Here is an 18,797-nt window from a genome sequence, read left to right as displayed (position 1 = left end):
ACCACGAGTGCTGTGGAATTTGAAGAAGCACAAATGAAGGGTGAAAGGGAACGTGTCAGGAGGAAGAAGGCACGTCAAGCCAACTCTTGTTGGGACTGCCTTCCACCTGGAAATTGATGCCCTCATTGTGGAAGAACATGCAAATCAAGGATATCTACAGTCACCTATAGACCCACTGCCAAGACACTACACTTGGAAGAGAATCAATATCGGAAACGAGTGATCACTGATGATGATGACAACTCACAGGATTTGACAGTACTGAGCCATGGCATTTTCCAGTGGTACCAAAGTGTGTTAATTCTATGGTGGAGATGCCTCCAGCATCTCAGGGTCAGGGGAGTGATCCAGCCGGCCATTAACCTGTGGGCTCCCACAGAAGTCCTGCAGAAGAGGTGGGCTATGGGGGAAGTGCGTCACCTCTCAGCTGCTGGAGGCAGGAGGGGCTCTCTCCCGCTTCCACGGCGGCGGCGTTGTTTCCCGGGAGGACCCCGTTGCTGGGCTTTGGCGGCCTCTCGTAGTCCCGCTCGGGAAGCATGGCCTGCTCAGCCTCTGCCGTCTGCTCTGGATGGTGGGTCAGGGACTGTGGGAATCCAAACATCGGGAGAGACGAAAAGAAAAGTAAGGCACCACAGAGCAAGAAGCCTGCCCACCATGCGCCAATCCACCTTGGGTCATCAGGGGTGATGTCCAGCTTACCTGCAGAGGGACAGAAGACAGGTTGGGTAGTGACAATGGGGAGAAAACATGCAAGAATGGGTGGCTGGTTAGAAGATGTCATGGGGTGTCAAACATCATTATCATGGAGAACCACATCAGCCATATGGTTGCCAATGCCTTCAAAGTGCTATTTCATCAACAGACAAAGAATCCATAGATACAGGGGGCCAACTAATATTATGTAATAATAATATTATGATGCAATACAATGTAATACTAATTATAATTCACTATTACTAATAATATTGCAATATAGACGTATAATATAATATATTGTATGTATAATGTAAAGGTAAAGGTTTCCCCTGACGTTAAGTCTAGTTGTGTCCGGCTCTGGGGGTTGGTGCTCATCTCCATTTCTAAGCCAAAGAGCCGGCGTTGTCCATAGACACCTCCAAGGTCATGTGGCCATTGGCATGACTGCATGGAGTGCCGTTATGTATGTATATATACTTGTAAACCGCCCCGAGTCCCCTTCGGGGTGAGAAGGGCGGGATATAAATGTCGCAAATAAATAAATAAAACTATAATTTTTTAAAGAATGGTTGGTGCTCTTTAATGTTCACCAATGTTTATGCCCAGATCTCAGTGAATGATAACTCCCATCCCTTTGGATTACACCATGTAACGCAATTGAAAAAAAATTCTGTTCCTGGTTTGAAAGTATTATTTAATAATAATAATAATAATAATAATAATAATAATAATAATAATAATAATAACTTTATTTTTGTATCCTGCCTTCATCTCCCTGAAGGGACTTGGGGCGGCTCACATGGCAAAATTCAACGACATAGTTAAAATGAGCATATTAGTATTCAATAAACACATCATAAAACAACAACAATATAACACAGTATAAAATAACAACAACAACAACAACCAGTGACCTAAAATAGTAAACAGTTTCTGGGCTCAGTAGGCGGGTAGTAAGGATCAGTTTCTGTTTAATTGTGCAGTACGTACTTTGAAAGTAGTTGTTCTATTCCGGAAACCTTGTTTTTGCAGCTGCCACAAACTATATTGATTTTGTTGAGACTCCATAAGATATTCATTAAAAAACTAGAGCAGGATGTTTTGCAAAAACAAAGTTTTGGCAGTTATATAAACTTTCTCCATGGTTTTATGATAGAACCAATTAGGAAATGACATGTATAACTCAGGAACAAAAACTGTGTTACATAGTGTTGTCTGCCATTCGGACTTGGGATATAATGAGAATTGCTACCCAACAGTACTTCTGGCTCTGAGGTTGGGAGAAGGTGAGAATCATCTGAGACACTGAACTAGTTTGGGCATTAGTTGGGCAATTTTGTAAAGTGCTAGATTCCTATTAGTTCCAGCTAGAATAAGTTGCTGAATGGAGAGTCAACACATACATGGATCCCATTGATCCAATGGCTCTACTCCAATCAAGGATTTAAAAAAATCTCTTGTTTTCCACACCTTCTTCGCATGTCTCTGTTTGGATATGTGTGTGTATGATTCTAATCTCCAAAAAGGAGGGGAAAGCAAAACTTTACAGAGTCAGAGGTGGGAAACATTCAGGTGACACCCCTAAGCAGCCTCCCACTAAGGGTGCATCCACATTGTAGAATTAATACAGTTTGACACCACTTGAACTGACGTGGCTCAATGCTATGGACTCGTGGGATTTGTTGTTTGGTGAGGCACCAGCATTCTTTCGCAAACTAGGTTAAAAACACTTTCCAGGATTCCATACCATTGAGCCATGGCAATTAAAGTGGTATCATGCCACATTAATTTGACAGTGTAGATGCACCCTTTCTCCCTTTGCCCAGTGAGATTCAGAAACTTGCAGGTTTAAAAAATATCCTTAGTTTGCCTTTCAAAAAGTAGCCATTTTCTTGCAAACTTCCCAAGTGCTTCTTATCCAACCACAGAAGGGGAGAAAAAGCATCCTTACTTGTGTCAATGAAGATGGCATCCACATAGATTTTGGTACAGAATGAGCCCAAGATAAATCCACAGGCTGGCCCAAACACCAGCATTGTAAACAAGATCCCTGCAAGGAAACAAAATCAACACAACAGAGGTAAGCGAGAGGCATGATCCAAGGTTGGGAAGAAAAAGCAGGGTATAAATAAACATAACAACAACAACAACAACAACAACAACAACAAGAAGGAAGACCACTTGGGTCTGAATTGAGTGGAACATTGGGACTCACAAGTCAAATGTTCCTCCAGAATTAGACTTATCACATGCTGCCATGACATATAGTATAGTAACAAGGGTTTATACTAAACCTCCATTACTACTATATTTGAAGACTTCCACCAATCTTATTGCTACCGCTATGAGTGAGGTCCCTGTTCTTAGTTCTGTAATCAATGCAGGGACCTCTTTCTATATAGATGCTATGGCTTTGAGGTTCTCCTAGATGCCTCCAAGGTTGGGCAACTTCTTATCTGATGCCATCCCTACGCTGCCATGACATATACTATAGTAACAAGGCTCTATAGTAAACCTCCGCTACTACTATATGTGAAGACTTCCACCAATCTTATTGCTACCACTAAGAGTGAGACCCTTTCCCTGTTCGTAGATCTGCTACCAATGCAGGGATATCTTCCTATACTGCTGCTATGGCTTTGAAGTCCTCCTAGATGCCTCCAAGGTTGGACAACTTCTATGCTTATCTGATGCCATCGTTACGCTGCCACGACATATACCATAGTACAAGAGTCTCAAAACTACAGCCCGCGGTCTGGATGCAGCCCTCCAAGATACTTTCCCCATTCTTTTGACCAAACTTTAGACTTAGTGTTGTCCTTGGTCTGAAATGGCTTGAAGGCACACAACAATGACCCCAATTAACTTGACTCTTTATTCAACCAAAAGCAAGCCCACAGTTCTCATTGAAATACAGTAGAGTCTCACTTATCCAAGCCTCGCTTATCCAAGTTTCTGGATTATCCAAGCCATTTTTTAAAAATAGTTTTTATTAAATTTTGGTGATTAACATCAGCATAGAGGGAGAGGAGAGAGAATAAGGGGGAAGAGGGAAGGGAGAGTGGACTAAAAGAACAAAGTTTCCATAAGTGGAAGGTATGGGGAGACATAGGGAGGGCAGGCTGGTGTGGGGGTAGAGGTAGCAATAAAGGGGGGGGGGAAGGACCCTATTCGGGGAGGGGAGGGTGGGGGGGAGGGGGTATAGGGGGGGTTAGAGGAGGACTTCCGATCTTCTAACTTCCAGTCCGTGTTCCACATCAAAGCGTTGTCTCTTGTAGGTAGTTGTCTAAGAGTGTCCAGTTTGTTTCCTTCATTGGTTGTCCCGTAGATTTTTTAAGCAGAGAGGTCAGTCTATCCATGTTTTTGATGTCCAATAATTTTTCCATCCATTCTTCTTTGTTGAGATTTTTCCCATCTTTCCAGTTTCTGGCTAGTACTATTCTAGCTGCAGTGATAGCGTAAATAAATAATTTCTGTTTGTTATTTTTCCCTATTTCTGGGTTTTCGATTTTCTCTATTTTAAAATTATATAGGCCTAAAAGGAAGTATTCAGGTTTGCATTCAAAATTAACTTTAAAAATTCTTTTACATTCTCTATGAATTGTTAACCAGAAATTTTTAATTATCTTACAACCCCACCACATGTGAAAATATGAGCCCACCTGTTTTCCACAGTGCCAGCAATTCTTGTTACTATCTTTATACATAAGTCCTAATTTTTTAGGTGTTAGATACCACCTGTGTATAGTTTTTAGCCAATTCTCCTTTAATTCAATAGAGTAACATAGTTTCGTATTCTTATTCCAAATAGTTTCCCATTCGTCCAGCATTATCGGTCTACCAATATTTCTAGACCAGCTTAGCATCGAATCTTTGATTATATCCATTTCCGTATTCCATTCTAGTATTTTATTGTAAATTAATGTTATAATTTTTTTCCCTTTTAAGTAAGATATCCCAGAAGTTAGTGTTTGTGTTAAAGCCAATTTCCTTATCTGTTTTATAGCACTCTTTTAGTTGATAGTATTGGAGCCATGTAATGTTCTTATATTGTTTTTTGATTTCCTCTATGTCCTTTAAGGGGGGTGCGTCTCCCGTCGTGTTTCCTATTTTAATAATTTCTCTATACGTGGGCCATTTTTGCCATCCTAGTAATCTACGTTGGATGGCTTCTAGAGGGGCGAACCAGAGGGGGGTTTTTTCGTATAGATATCTCTTATACTTTTTCCAGGTTCCAATTAGGGCTGATCTCACAAAATGGTTTCCGAATTGTTTATCTACTTTTTCCTTTTCTTGCCATAGGTATCCATGCCAGCCCCAACGCAAATTAAATCCCTCTATTGTTAGTAATTTAATTTTTTCTAATTTTACCCAATCTATTGTCCATTCTAGCGCACAAGCATCATGATATAATTGTAAACTTGGTACATCGAAGCCCCCTCTTTCTTTGGGTGTGATCATAGTGGAGAATTTGACTCTTGGTTTTTTGTTTTGCCAGATAAATTTATTAATTTCCCGGTTCCATTCGACAAATAGTTTTTTTCCTCTAATAATAGGGATATTACGAAACAAGTAGAGTAGTTTGGGCAGAATGTTCATTTTAATTATAGCTATTCTGCCCATGAGTGAGATCTTTAAATGTTTCCATCCCTCTAGATCTCTTTTTATCTCTTGCCATTTTGTCCCATAATTTAGTTCTAAAAGTTGATTATTTCTATTTGTAATCCAGATGCCTAAATATTTAATTTTATTAACAAGACAGCTCTGTTTAATGAAGATAATGAAGATAATCCAGAGGAAGATGGGGAGGAAGAAGAAGAAGACGCAGTGAGTGATATATACTTCGATGACTAATTTATTAGGCGCAATAAGAATCTTCACAAACAATGTAAACGGTTTAAATTCAAAAATTAAAAAAAAAAGATTATTTAATAATTTAAGGAAAAATAATTATGACATCATAGCGCTACAGGAGACACATATAGCCGCTAAAAATGCTAGTTATTTAATAAACAATAGTTTAGGGAAAGCCTTCCACTCCTTAGACGGGAAAAAAAACGGGGAGTCACTCTATATATAGCAGAAAAATTTAATCCAGTGGAAGAATTCAGGGACCATGAAGGTAGGATCATTGCAGTTAAAATATTAATGGGTAAAGAATCTATCTTAATATGCAACATCTACATGCCAAACGGCCCAAAACAGAAATTTGTTAAACAATTAAGAATTAATATTAGTGAGATAGAATTTGATCACCTATTGATAATGGGTGATTTTAATGGGGTCATCGACTTTAAAATGGATAAATCATCACACAATAAGAACAACAAAAAAAATATTAAAAACTCTCTTCCGAGAAACCTATATCAATTTATGAACGAATTCGATTTATGGGACATTTGGAGACTAAAGAACCCCAACCAAAAAGATTATACATATTACTCGAGCAGACATCAGTTATGGACCAGAATTGATATGATCTGGGCCTCCAAAAGCCTAGCGCCCAAGATTGAAGAAATAAAAATACAGGCAAGGGATCTCTCGGACCACTGCCCTATAATGATGTCAATAAATAAGAAAGATCATAGAGTAAATTGGAGAGTAGATAATAACTTGATTAAACAGAAGAAAGATATTGAAAACTTAAAGCAGTTAACTAAAGAATATTTCCAGTTAAATGATAATGAAAATGTCGCCCCACAAATCGTGTGGGACGCATATAAGGCGGTGGCAAGAGGCTTCTTTATACAACAAAAAGCAAGGAAAAACAAAATCAAAAATCAAAAATTACAATCACTTCAAGAAGAATTAGAGAAACTCGAGCAAAGATTAAAAATAAATCCTAAGGAGAGTAACATACTTGTAAAAATAAAATTATTACAAAAATAAAGGACTAATATACAGTTAGAAACCCTAGCTAACCAACTAAAATGGACGAGACAAAATTCATTTGAAAATGCAAATAAACCGGGGAAATGGCTTGCTAGAATAATTAGGAAAAAGAAAAATAAACAACAAATTATTAAAATCAGTGTAAAGGAAAAAGAGGTGTTTACGGACGATGAAATTAAATTGGAATTCCAGAACTACTATAAGAATTTATATAAAAAAGAAGTAGTTAACCCAGAAGAGATAACAAGCTATATATGTAGTCAAAAACTACAAAAAATATCCGATACCCAAAGGCTAAACCTGAATAAAGAAATTACTGAACAAGAAATTAAAAAAGCCATCCAAGATTTAAAATCAGGCAAATCACCAGGCCCAGACGGCTTTATAGCCGAGTTCTATAAAATTGAACAAATAGAAATAATTCATTTCTTAAAAAAAATCATGAATATAGCATTAAAGGAAGGTAAAATCCCTGATTCATGGAAACAAGCAGAAATAACTCTGATTCACAAAGACGGAACAGATTCGAGTAATGTAAGGAATTATCGGCCCATATCATTATTAAACAACGACTACAAAATTTACACGAAAATTCTTGCTGAAAGATTCACAATCTTTTTAAAAGATTGGATTTCAGAAGATCAAGCAGGTTTCTTACCCAACCGCAGTACTAAAGATAATATTAGAATTATTCTGGATGCGATAGAATACTATGATCAAAACCATCAAAAGGAAGTGGGATTTTTATCATTAGATGCGGAGAAAGCCTTTGATAACGTCAATTGGGAATTTTTCAAACTTTTATTTACAGAGTTAGACATGGGAATTTTTTTTCAAAACGGGATAAATGCAATCTACTCTAATCAATTTGCAAAAATTAAAGTCAATAATGTATATACGGATAATTTTGAGATACAAAAAGGAACAAGACAAGGCTGTCCGCTTTCCCCCTTAATTTTCATATTCACACTAGAAATTCTGATGAGAGCAATAAAAGAGGATAAAAAATTAAAGGGCATTAAAATTGGAAATCAAGAGCTAAAATTACGCGCCTTCGCCGACGATGTTATATGTATACTAGAGAACCCAAATGAGACTATCAAGGATTGGCTAAGAAAGATTGAGGAATTTGGCGTAATGGCGGGTTTCAAAATAAATGGCAATAAGACAACAATACTTACAAAAAACATGACAAAAAAGAAACAAAACGAACTAAAAGAGACTGCGGGTCCAAGCCATTTTTGTAGTCAATGTTTTCAATATATCGTGATATTTTGGTACTAAATTCGTAAATACAGTAATTACAACATAACATTACTGCGTATTGAACTGCTTTTTCTGTCAAATTTGTTGTATAACATGATGTTTTGGTGCTTAATTTGTAAAATCATAACCTAATTTTATGTTTAATAGTCTTTTCCTTAATCCCTCCTTATTATCCAAGATATTCGCTTATCCAAGCTTCTGCCGGCCCGTTTAGCTTGGATAAGTGAGACTCTACTGTATTAGTAAGTTTATGTTGGTTAAAATTGTTATTCATTGCAGTGTGCATAGGAATTCGTTCATGTTTTTTTTTTTCAAAATACAGTCCAGCCTCCCAACAATCTAGGAGAACATGAACCAGCCCTTTGCTTTAAAAGTTTGAAGACCCCTGTTATAGTGGAACCCAATCTTTATGGATATACCATAAAAGTATTATAATACACAGAAACAATACAATGGGGTTTGTAGTATCTTCTGGTTTAGTTCCAGGATCACCCCACCATTCCACCAAAATCCATGGACACCCAAGTCCCATTATGTAGAATGGCATAGTAAAATGGTGTTCCTTATATGAAATGTTAACATCAAGCTTTGCTGTTTGGACTTCTAAAACAATATTTTCAAGATGTGGATGGTTGAATGAGTGAATGCAGAATCCGAGGATATAGAAGGAGAAGGAGGCAAAAACTAAACAATTCGGAAAGTAGCTCTCATTGTGATTTGACAATATGGAATATTTTTTCCAATCTGAGATTCTTCCACTAGAGGATGCTATAAGCTTTCCATCCTAAACTAGAGCTCTATAGAGGGAAAGAGATCTAGTTTCTCAGCAATACCAAGAGCTGTAAAAAATATTTAAAAGCAACAGCCCAGAAAACTCACAGCAACCCACCATGGTCCTATTGCAAGAGCTGTATGAAGGAACTGTTCAATGTTCTGTGCAGGAATGGAAATCATTGGCCCTTCTGGTTGACCATGCCGAACTACAGCTTCCAGGATTCCTCACAGTTGTCAAATGCTGTCTGAGTTTGCTGGGAGGTGCAGTCCAACCACATCTGGAGCACATCAAAATTCCCAGACTTGTTTAAAAGTGTGAAATGCACCTTTTCTGAAATGGCATGCTATTTTTACAATGCAAATAACTAGAAACTGCTCATGAATAATAATAAAAAACAGCAGGAGAACAGATTGCATCGACTGAAGTTACATGCGATCAGAAAGAAGAAATACATAAACAGATGGAAAACGATGTCTTACAACATCCCCTATCTCCAACGGGTATATTTGCAGCATATAGTGCTCCAGATACGTATGCCGCTCAAGCTGTACAGTTGGGATGAGTAAGAAAGTATGACTGTGGGGCCTTGTATGGCTTCCAAAACCATATTTTGCATCCCTCAACCCATTTATTCTGGACAATGGAGATGACTGATATGGTAAAGGTAAAGGTTTTCCCATGAGATAAAGTCTAGTCGTGTCCGCTTCTGGGGGTTGGTGCTCATTTCCATTTCTAAGCCAAAGAGCTGGCATTGTCCATAGACACCTCCTAGGTCATGTGGCCACTGGCATGACTGCATGGAGTGCTGTTACCTTCCCACCGAAGCAGTACCTATTGATCTACTCACATTTGCATGTTTTCTAACTTTTTGGTTGGCAGAAGTTGGGGTTAACAGTGGGAGCTCACCCCACTCCCTGGATTTAAACCGCCAGTATTTTGGTCAGCAAGTTCAGCAGCTCAGCAGTTTAATCTGCTGCGCCACCGAGGGCTCCAGATTACTGATAGGTGCACCTATTCTATAGAATTAATGCAGTTCAACACGACTCTAACTTGCAACGGTCAATGCTATGGAATTCCAGGAGTTGTGGTTTTATAAGGCCTTTTCACCCTTAATGCTCAGAAAACAGACTTTTGATACAAGTATATACACACACACACAAAAACATATGGCTATGTGAAAACAATGTGCCAAAGATTATGATGAGACATACAAAACTGGCAATTGCGCATAGAACACATGTATTTCTCTACACAAAACTAAGGTTGTGGGAACACTTAGAAGAAATGACAGAATTCTAACCACTTCTGGACAAATTTCCCTATCAGGAATTCCTACCATCTTTAAAAAAACAAAACAAAAAACCCTCACTAGCTTTGGAAAGGATGCATGGTCCTAGCGAACTTGTCCATCGCCCATCGGTCCCTCTTCCAGACTGTTTTTCTGAAACCGTTTCCAGCATCCAGCTTCAGCCAAAGAGAGGGAAGGACTGCTCTCTGTTAATCTGCAAATTCTGCTTGCCCCACATTTCTGTGGAGGATAATAAAGGGGTGTGTTTTTCCCCTCGGGAAGGATTATGGGGTTATATTTAACCCAGACAGCCGCGCATGCCTTTGGTGAAACAAGTGCCGGAGAGGGATTCAGAAGGAACAGAGAGCGGGCATTTCGGAGGGCAGCGTGCTCTCTCCGGAACATCAGAGGCCAAGTTGGCAAAGGCATTTACCTGCCTCTGGATTACAGAGATAATCTCGCGGTGACTTCACATTGATGCTGCCCTAAACAGTGCCAAAACATCACCAACACATCAACATTTTTCTATTGTCTATTTTCAAACCAAGCCAAAAAAGCCAGGGGCCCTGGCAGTCTGTCATGACTCCTTTGAAATCATGCCATAAAGGTCAACATGGGATATATAATTAGTGTGTGTGTGTGTGTGTGTGTGTGTGTGTATATATATATATATATATACAAACACACACATACACAAGGTCAATTTGGTTGAGGCTATCAAAGGGGAAGGAACCCCGGTGGCGAAGTATGTTAAATCGCTGAGCGGCTGAACTTGCAGACCAAAAGGTCGCAGGTTCAAATCCTGGGAGCGGAGTGAGCGCCCGCTGTTAGCTCCAGCTTCTGCCAATCTAGCAGTTCGAAAACATGCCAATGTAAGTAGATCAATAGGTACCGCTCTGGCGGGAAGGTAACGGCGCTCCATGCAGTCATGCCCATGGCCACATGACCTTGGAGGTGTCTATGGACAACGCTAGCTCTTCGGCTTAGAAATGGAGATGAGCACCAACCCCCAGAGTCAGACATGACTGGACTTAACGTCAGGGGAAACCTTTACATTTTTATCAAAGGGGAAATTGGAGGAAATAATAAATATTTATCACTCAGGAGTTTGATGCGACTGGGAAATAAAACTTCTTCCCACCGTGGTGCAAAGGGTAAGAGATAAGAGATATGCTCCAAGAGATAAGAGACATATCTGCATTCTTGAAACATTTATGAACTAGTTTGGAACAAGGAATGTTGGCCAAAGAGGTAAAAGCCATGAACTTTAAGTTGACTGTTTTCATTTTAATGGATATTTCCATGTCCTCTACCATTCTGGTAAGGGAAGGGAACGTTTTCCCCTCACATTAATAAGTCTAATCATGTCCGACTCTAGGGGTTGGTGCTCATCTCCATTTCTAAGCCGAAGAGCCGGCATTGTCCGTAGACGCCTCCAAGGTCATGTGGCCGGCATGACTGCATGGAGCGCCGTTACCTTCCCGCTGGAGTAGTACCTCTTTATCTACCCGCATTTGCATGTTTTCAAACTGCTAGGTTGGCAGAAGCTAGGGATAACAGCGGGAGCTCATCCCACTCCCTGGATTCAAATTGCCAACATTTCAGTCAACAAGTTCAGCAGCCCAGCAGTTTAATCTGCTGCACCACTGGGGGCTAATTTTGTTGTTAGATGTTAATTTTGTTGTCACTCAGGTATGGCGAGAAAGGCATAGGCAGTGTAATCTAGACAATGAACATCATCACATGCACGTTTCTACATACTTCTAAAACAGTTCACAGATGATCACTGAGCCTATCATGTGACACAGATAGGCTTCTCCCTGTTGTACGTAGTATTTCATCAATGAACTGTTTTAAAAGTGTGGAAAAACAGAATGAAACTGGAGCTGCGGAGAAATTGCCTTCTGAGCACCCCTTTTCCATACCTTAACTCATGTGATGAGGTCCAATGTATCAAATGTGTAGATTTTAAAAAGTAACGGCACTCCATGCAGCTTCTGTCAACCTAGAAGTTCGAAAACATGCGAATGTGAGTAGATCAATAGGTACCGTTTCAGAGGGAAGGTAACAAGATTCCCTCCGGACATGCTGGCCACATGAACTTGGAGGTGTCTATGGACAACGCTGGCTCTTCATCTTAGAAATGGAGATGAGTACCAACCCCCAGAGTTGGACAAGACTAGACTTAATGTGATGGGAAAACCTTTACCTTTACTTTTGCCTAACAGATATTTTGAATGTGACCAGTTTGAAACTTGTGTGTTAATAGAGAGAGCTTGATACTATAAATATCATGTTCAAACTTGGAGTCTTGCGCTGGATTGGGTGAGTCTACGCTGCCATATAATCAAGTTCAATGCATTTTAAACTACATTATGAAACTGCATTATATGACAGAGTAGATGGGCCCTTGGTTGGGCATACAGTTGCACAACTTTCCCATTCAACACAAGGTCTGTGCAGCATGAGCACTGGTGAGAAAACGGCCATAATTATTCATCCCAAGACAGATTTCTTAAAGGATTGAAATACACCCTTATATTGTCTGGTCGCCTGGAAACAGGGCCGGTTTACCCCAGGTAGCTAGGCAATTCTCTCTTAGATAGCTTGATTGAGATCTCTAATATGAAAAGTACACATGAGCAGGCAAGTGAAAGCTCCCATCTGCCACAAATCCCACTCGCCAGGTGGAGTCCCAATTCAATTATTTATGGCTTTGTTGCTATAGAGATTGCTAAAACATGGCCTGTGTTTATGGTGCTTTTTCCAAAATGAAGCTTGCTTCTTCTTTCCTAACTTTGGTCCCATCTATAATACAGTAGGAAACAGCATTATATAGACAGTGTAGACTCATAGAGGGCTTCCAGTGGCGCAGTGTGTTAAAGCACTGAGCTGCTGAACTTGTGGACCAAAAGGTTGAAGGTTCGAACCCAGGGAGTGGAATGAGCGCCCACTGTTAGCCCCAGCTTCTGCCAAGCTAGCAGTTCGAAAACATGCAAAATGTGAGTAGATCAATAGGTACCACTCTGGTGGGAAGGTAACGGCGCTCCATGCAGTTATGCTGGCCATATGACCTTGGAGATGTCTACGGACAATGCCGGCTCTTCAGCTTAGAAATGGAGATGAGCACAAACCCCCAGAGTCGGACATGACTGGACTTAACGTCAGGGGAAACCTTTACCTTCACCTAGACTTATATAATGCATTATATGGCAGTGCAGTCATGGGCTGAATGTTGTTTCTCTTTTCAAACCGCTTTGATCCCCATTGGAATAGAAGCGAAACCTCAGTGTGGATCATCCCATCATTGCCTCTCATTGACTAACAGCTGCAGGCAGTTTCCACATATTATTAATAATAATAATAATACTTTATTTATACCCCGCCACCATCTCTCCATGGGAACTCGGGGCGGCTTACATGGGGCAAAGGCCCAAACAACATTGACGAAACAAAACAACAATATAAATACAATTCACAATATAAAAGATAAAAACAGTAAAACAAGAATAAAACAGTTGATACTAGTATCAGTCAACCACCAGGCACAGTTCTATCATCTACTTAGGTGGAGAAACTGGAGCAGCAATGCCAGAATAGAATGATATGTTAAGTGCATAGACAGTAAGGACCTAATAAAATATAGGATAGAATAATACAGTAGAGTCTCACTTATCCAACGTAAATGGGCCGGCAGAACGTTGGATAAGCGAATATGTTGGATAATAAGGAGGGATTAAGGAAAAGCCTATTAAACATTAAATTAGGTTATGATTTTACAAATTAAGAACCAAAACTTCATGTTATACAACAAATTTGACAGGAAAAGTAGTTCAATGCTACCTAGTAATTACTGTATTTACGAATTTAGCACCAAAATATCATGATGTATGGAAAACATTGACTACAAAAATGCATTGGATAATCCAGAACGTTGGATAAGCAAGTGTTGGATAAGTGAGACTCTACTGTACCATCTGGGGGGTATTATCCACATTGGCCTTTTATTGCTGAAACTGATATATACGAGGGTTATCCAGAAAGTAGATTACATTTTGGAATTAAAAATGAACAAAGTATAGAAGAAAACATTTACCATATGCAGTTGAAAGCCACACCCAAATACTACTTCTCAACATAGTCGCCATTCAAATCTAGGCACTTATCATAGCGATGAATGAGCTTTGCAACTCCTTCCCCACAAAACTCTGCCGCTTGCATCCTCAACACAGCATTTGACTGGCTGGTTGAGGACGCAAGCGTTAGAGTTAGAGTTTTGTGGGGAAGGAGTTGCAAAGCTCATTCATCGCTATGATAAGTGCCTAGATTTGAATGGCGACTATGTTGAGATGTGGTATTTGGGTGTGGCTTTCAACTACATATGGTAAATGTTTTCTCCTATACTTTGTTCATTTTTAATTCCAAAATGTAATTTACTTTCTGATTAACCCTCCTATATCAAAACGAGCCAGTGCTTTGACAAAACAGGTGGACCATAATTTATCTTGAATTTTAAAAATCCAAAATATTACAAAATTATTATTATTACATTGCAGAATGAATGCAACTTGACACACCTTAAACTGCTATGGAAGAAAGAGCTTTGAAGAAAGTTGGCAGCTTAATAGAGTTGCTGGCTTCTTCCAATTAACTTTTCACTTAGTTAAAAGCTATAATATTGAGAAAAACCATCTCAAAAGCCAAGAGGAGAAGGGGGGGAAAGAGACAAATAAATGGGCGGTGGGGGAAGATCCGAAGAGATTGTTATACCATCCAATTATGCACAAGCAGCGTGCCATTTAATTTCCAGGGCCTTCGTTAAAAATGCCATCCTGCCGTGGCGTTTCATCCGCCTCCTAATAAACTGATTACAGACTAACACCCCAAAGCCCTGCTGTTCACCATTATGCATTATTTAGGCCCCTGAAAAGATGATAATTAACCCACAGGTCCGGAGATGTTCCATTGTCATACAGACAATGCCCGGGCGCATGGCACAGGCAAAGCACGTGTTGCGCACTGCCTTCGGCTTAATTACTTGGGCAGAGCGCCAAGGACCGCTCCAGAGATAGGAAACATGGGAGGAAAAAACAAAACAAAACACCTGCATCTTAAAGCTCTCCCTAGATTAAAAAAAAAACCCTACCAATTTCTGATAGCGAAAGCAAGCTTGGAAAGGGGCTTTGAGGGTGCATCTCCACTGTAGAATGAATGCAGCTTGGCATCATTTGGACGACTATGGGTAAATGCTATGGAATCAATGCAATTACAGTTTTAGAAGCCTTCCCTGCCAAAGAGTGTGGGTGCTTCACCAAACTGCGTCCTGCAGGGTTTCATAGCATAGAGCCATGGCGCATTCATTCCGGAGTGTAGATGTGCCCTTAGAATGCAACTCTCAAAGGATAACTCTCAGAATTAAATTGCATTGTGTTTGTCTGCTTTTTCTGTTGTGTGCCAATTTGTGTCTCGGAAAAGAGATAAAAGCAACATTTGAATAAATATTAGGGGTGTGCAATTTTTTCGTTAGTATTTGCAAGTCGTATCAAATTTGTTAAATTCATACTTATGACGCATCCTTAGACTTCAACTCACAAAGCGGCATTTGAATAAATATTAGGGGTGTGCAATTTTTTCATTAGTCATTGTAAGTTTTACCAATTTTTTAAAATTCGTATTTACAATGCGATATCTGAAGCCTGGGTGTGGCCCGTGCAAAAAACCTATGAATCTAAACTTACCCAATACTTTTTGTTTGCCTTTTGTAAATCTTGGAAGCCTCCCAAAGTCAGTTTCATTTTCAGCACAAGGAAGCAAAGCCAAGCCAAAAAGCCTGCCTTTCCTCTTTAAATTAATGGCCTCTCACCATGAGTAGAAGGAAGCAGTAGGGAGAAAGCAGAGTTCATTGGGAAAGAGATAGAGAAAGCACCAAATTCTGGGAAATGTAGTTTAGGAAGGCAAGGAGCCCTATGCCAGAGAATTCAAAAGACCCTGCCCTAAACTACATTTCCCAGAATTCTGCTCAGTATCAGAAAACCCCAATCAGGAGAGGGGAGAGATGTCTCCCTTTGTAGCAGCATCCAGCCAGAGTTCCAGTGAATGGTTGAATCTGCAAAGATGAGGACTGACTAGAAGTATCATAGTAAGTAAATCTCTGTGCTGGGCTGGGAAGAAATCCCTCAATGGAAGTTCTATTGGTTAATATGAGAGGCAGACATTCAATGAGATAGCTATTGTGGCTTTAAAAAAAGTTTTTGTCAAAACTTTAAAAAATCCCCTGAAGTCAGTAGATGTATGAATATAATGAGTTACTCTCGTCATAGTAATGAATTTTTCACTAACTGCAATTTAGAAACACTTTAGAAACAAAACGCCGGCGCCTCCTAATTTTGTAATCATTTTTGAAACTTTTTTTATCCATAGCATAATCCTAATAAATATAATAAATATAACATTATTAACAATACCCTAGGAGTAGGTTCTTATTGAGTTGTGCTGTTTGTGGAGTCCTGTCAGTGCAACAACCAAGAGCGCATCTCTGCTGGAGGATTCATGCAATTTGGCACCACTTGAACTGTCCTGGCTAAAGGCTATGGAAAACTTGTAGTTTGGTGAAGCATCAATGCTCTTTAGCAGGGAAGGCTAAAGACTTTGTGAAACAACCACTCCCAGTATTCCACAGCATTGATCCATGGCAGTTCATGCTGTGCCAAATTAAATTAGTCTGCAGTATAGAAGCATCCCAGGATGTAATGTAGGCATGTGGCTGGACTCAGCATCTCAAGAAACAGATGCAGCTGGCACACAAGCTGCCCTTGAAACTTGAGCTTCCAGGCTCAGAGTTTATTCCAAGAGCAATGACCAAGCTGAACCCCAATTCCTTGTCCTGCATCTCGACTGGCCAGAAGCACATCTGTCTTGTCTGGAGTAAGTTTCCATTTGTTTGCCAGCAGAAGAGGTCATGGCACCAGCTTTGCGGTAGAGATGGCAGCTAGCCATAAGCCACACCTGTCTGCAGAAAGGCTTTGGGTGGCGGAGCATTGTTGGACATGGAAAGGTGGCAACCCAAAGCGGGCACAACCAAAGCCATGCAACGAATTGCATACTCCGGCTCTGTGCCAATTCTTTCTCAGCAGGTCTACAACACCGGAAAGATGCCAGCCGCTTTAATGATAGCAACCAATATTAATGTAGGTGGTTCTTCATGCAACTGCAAACCGAAACTAACAACTCAGGCATTAAATGAACAGGGTGGCGTTGTTTTCATCGTGCTTTTAAGGCTGCTGTGAGAAATTTGTCACTTTGAGACTGGCAAAGGCTTTCTGCTTAGTTTCATAAAGCTAAGAGAGGTAGAACAAGGCAGGAGGATATTCTATTGAGGCCGTTTTTCAAAAGAGCTAGGCATGATCCAGGAGCCTAGGGCCAATTTAATCCCATAGAGCCAATGCCGGGTTTCCAAATCCCATGTCCCACACCTGCATTTTATTGCCTTTTCAGGGCAAGAGGAAAGAAACTATTAGAATGTATTCAAATGGCCAAGCTATCTAAAGGTATCTGGGGAGGAAATAATGAAGAGTTTGTTTTGAAATGGAGGCTAGCATTTGAATACATGGAAAGGAAGGCAAATGTAGACTTTAAAATAGCTACAAGGGGAATTCACTAAAGTAGATATAGATATTATGAGATATGGAACACTCAGTGAGAAGTGTCGGAAGTTCATGGGAGGGGAAAGATTTGATAGAAAATTGCAATGTATCTGTTTGGGGAATGACATGCCTGTATTAGATGTATTTGACTATCTATAGATGAGGGGTTCCCAACCTTTTTTTGACCAGGGACCACTTGAACAGGAACCACTCTCCAACAGTAGTACCAAAAGGTTTACGAATCAGTTTTTGGTCAGCTTTAGATTTGGTTTGGTTATTTGGGGTTCTGATTCAGAACATTGCATTGGATAGACCACATCAGCTCTAGTTTCTGATGCAGAACATATGCCATCCAGTAGTTGCCATCTGCTCGCCCAGTGAAAACCATATTTAATAGAGCTCATATGGTCTATCCAATACAATTTTCTGAATCAGAACCCCAAATAACAGGCCTGAAAACAAAGACACCAATGTGCTTCCGCTTCCAGTGCCACATGGAATAGCTCCACTCAGGGGAAGGGAGGAGGAGGAGAAGCAGCAGTCAGGAGGCTTGTTTCAAACCTTTTGTGGATAGTCAGCCTCTTCCCTCCTAACATCCCCATAGCTTCGGCACTATAAGAGGGCTTCGCAAGACCAGTTTGTCTCATTGCAATGGTGTAGTAACAGTGAGGCCATGGACCATATTTTAGTTTTTGGGGACCACTGGTGGTCCACGGACCACAGCTTGGGAACCACTGTCAACAGTCAGATGCCAATTAGAGAGCAAAATAGAGTTTATTAAAGCAACAGTCCAAAAAATAGCTCAACAAACTAAAAAGACTTAAAACACTTAACTTCCAGTGTTATTAAGTAGAACAAGCGGGTAAAGCCCCAAAAAACAAGAACTGGCAAATAATCCGGATTAGCCAGAGATATAATCTGGGTTAAAGTTCTAGAACTTGACCCAAAAGTTCACAATGGGATGAAAAACGGAGGCATGAACTAAAGCAAGCAGTATTGAAGCCCACAAACCTTTCCCAAAACTCAAAAGCACAAAAGGAGTTCAAAACAAAAAAACGCCCAAACTGAGCTAAGGAACTCCCAGTTGAGAGCAGCAAAGCCAGCGAAACAGCGAGACGCTGGTGAGCTCGCAGCAACCGCTGCTGGAACATAACCAAACCAGGAGTTAAAGGAGCAGAGCAGGAGAATGTTGTCAAGCCGGCCCGAAGTCAGGATAAGCAGACAGCGTCGGTATCAG

At 40.2% G+C, this 18,797-nt stretch overlaps 1 protein-coding gene across 2 annotated transcripts in view; it reads right to left on the bottom strand.

The window, feature by feature from the left end:
* Nucleotides 1–18,797, bottom strand: part of slco3a1 (solute carrier organic anion transporter family member 3A1) — a 144,037-nt gene that overhangs the window by 40,775 nt on the left and 84,465 nt on the right. For both annotated transcript variants that reach the window (XM_062963495.1, XM_062963496.1), the window contains exons 3-4: nt 2,648–2,746; nt 421–699 (exon numbers count right to left, since the gene is read on the bottom strand). In XM_062963495.1, coding sequence (XP_062819565.1) covers nt 421–699; nt 2,648–2,746 — 378 coding nt within the window. The remainder of the gene's footprint in view (nt 1–420; nt 700–2,647; nt 2,747–18,797) is intronic.

This window comes from Anolis carolinensis, unplaced genomic scaffold (assembly GCF_035594765.1).
Source record: "Anolis carolinensis isolate JA03-04 unplaced genomic scaffold, rAnoCar3.1.pri scaffold_11, whole genome shotgun sequence".
Lineage (NCBI taxonomy): Eukaryota > Metazoa > Chordata > Lepidosauria > Squamata > Dactyloidae > Anolis > Anolis carolinensis.
This window is presented reverse-complemented; position numbering and strand designations above follow the sequence as displayed.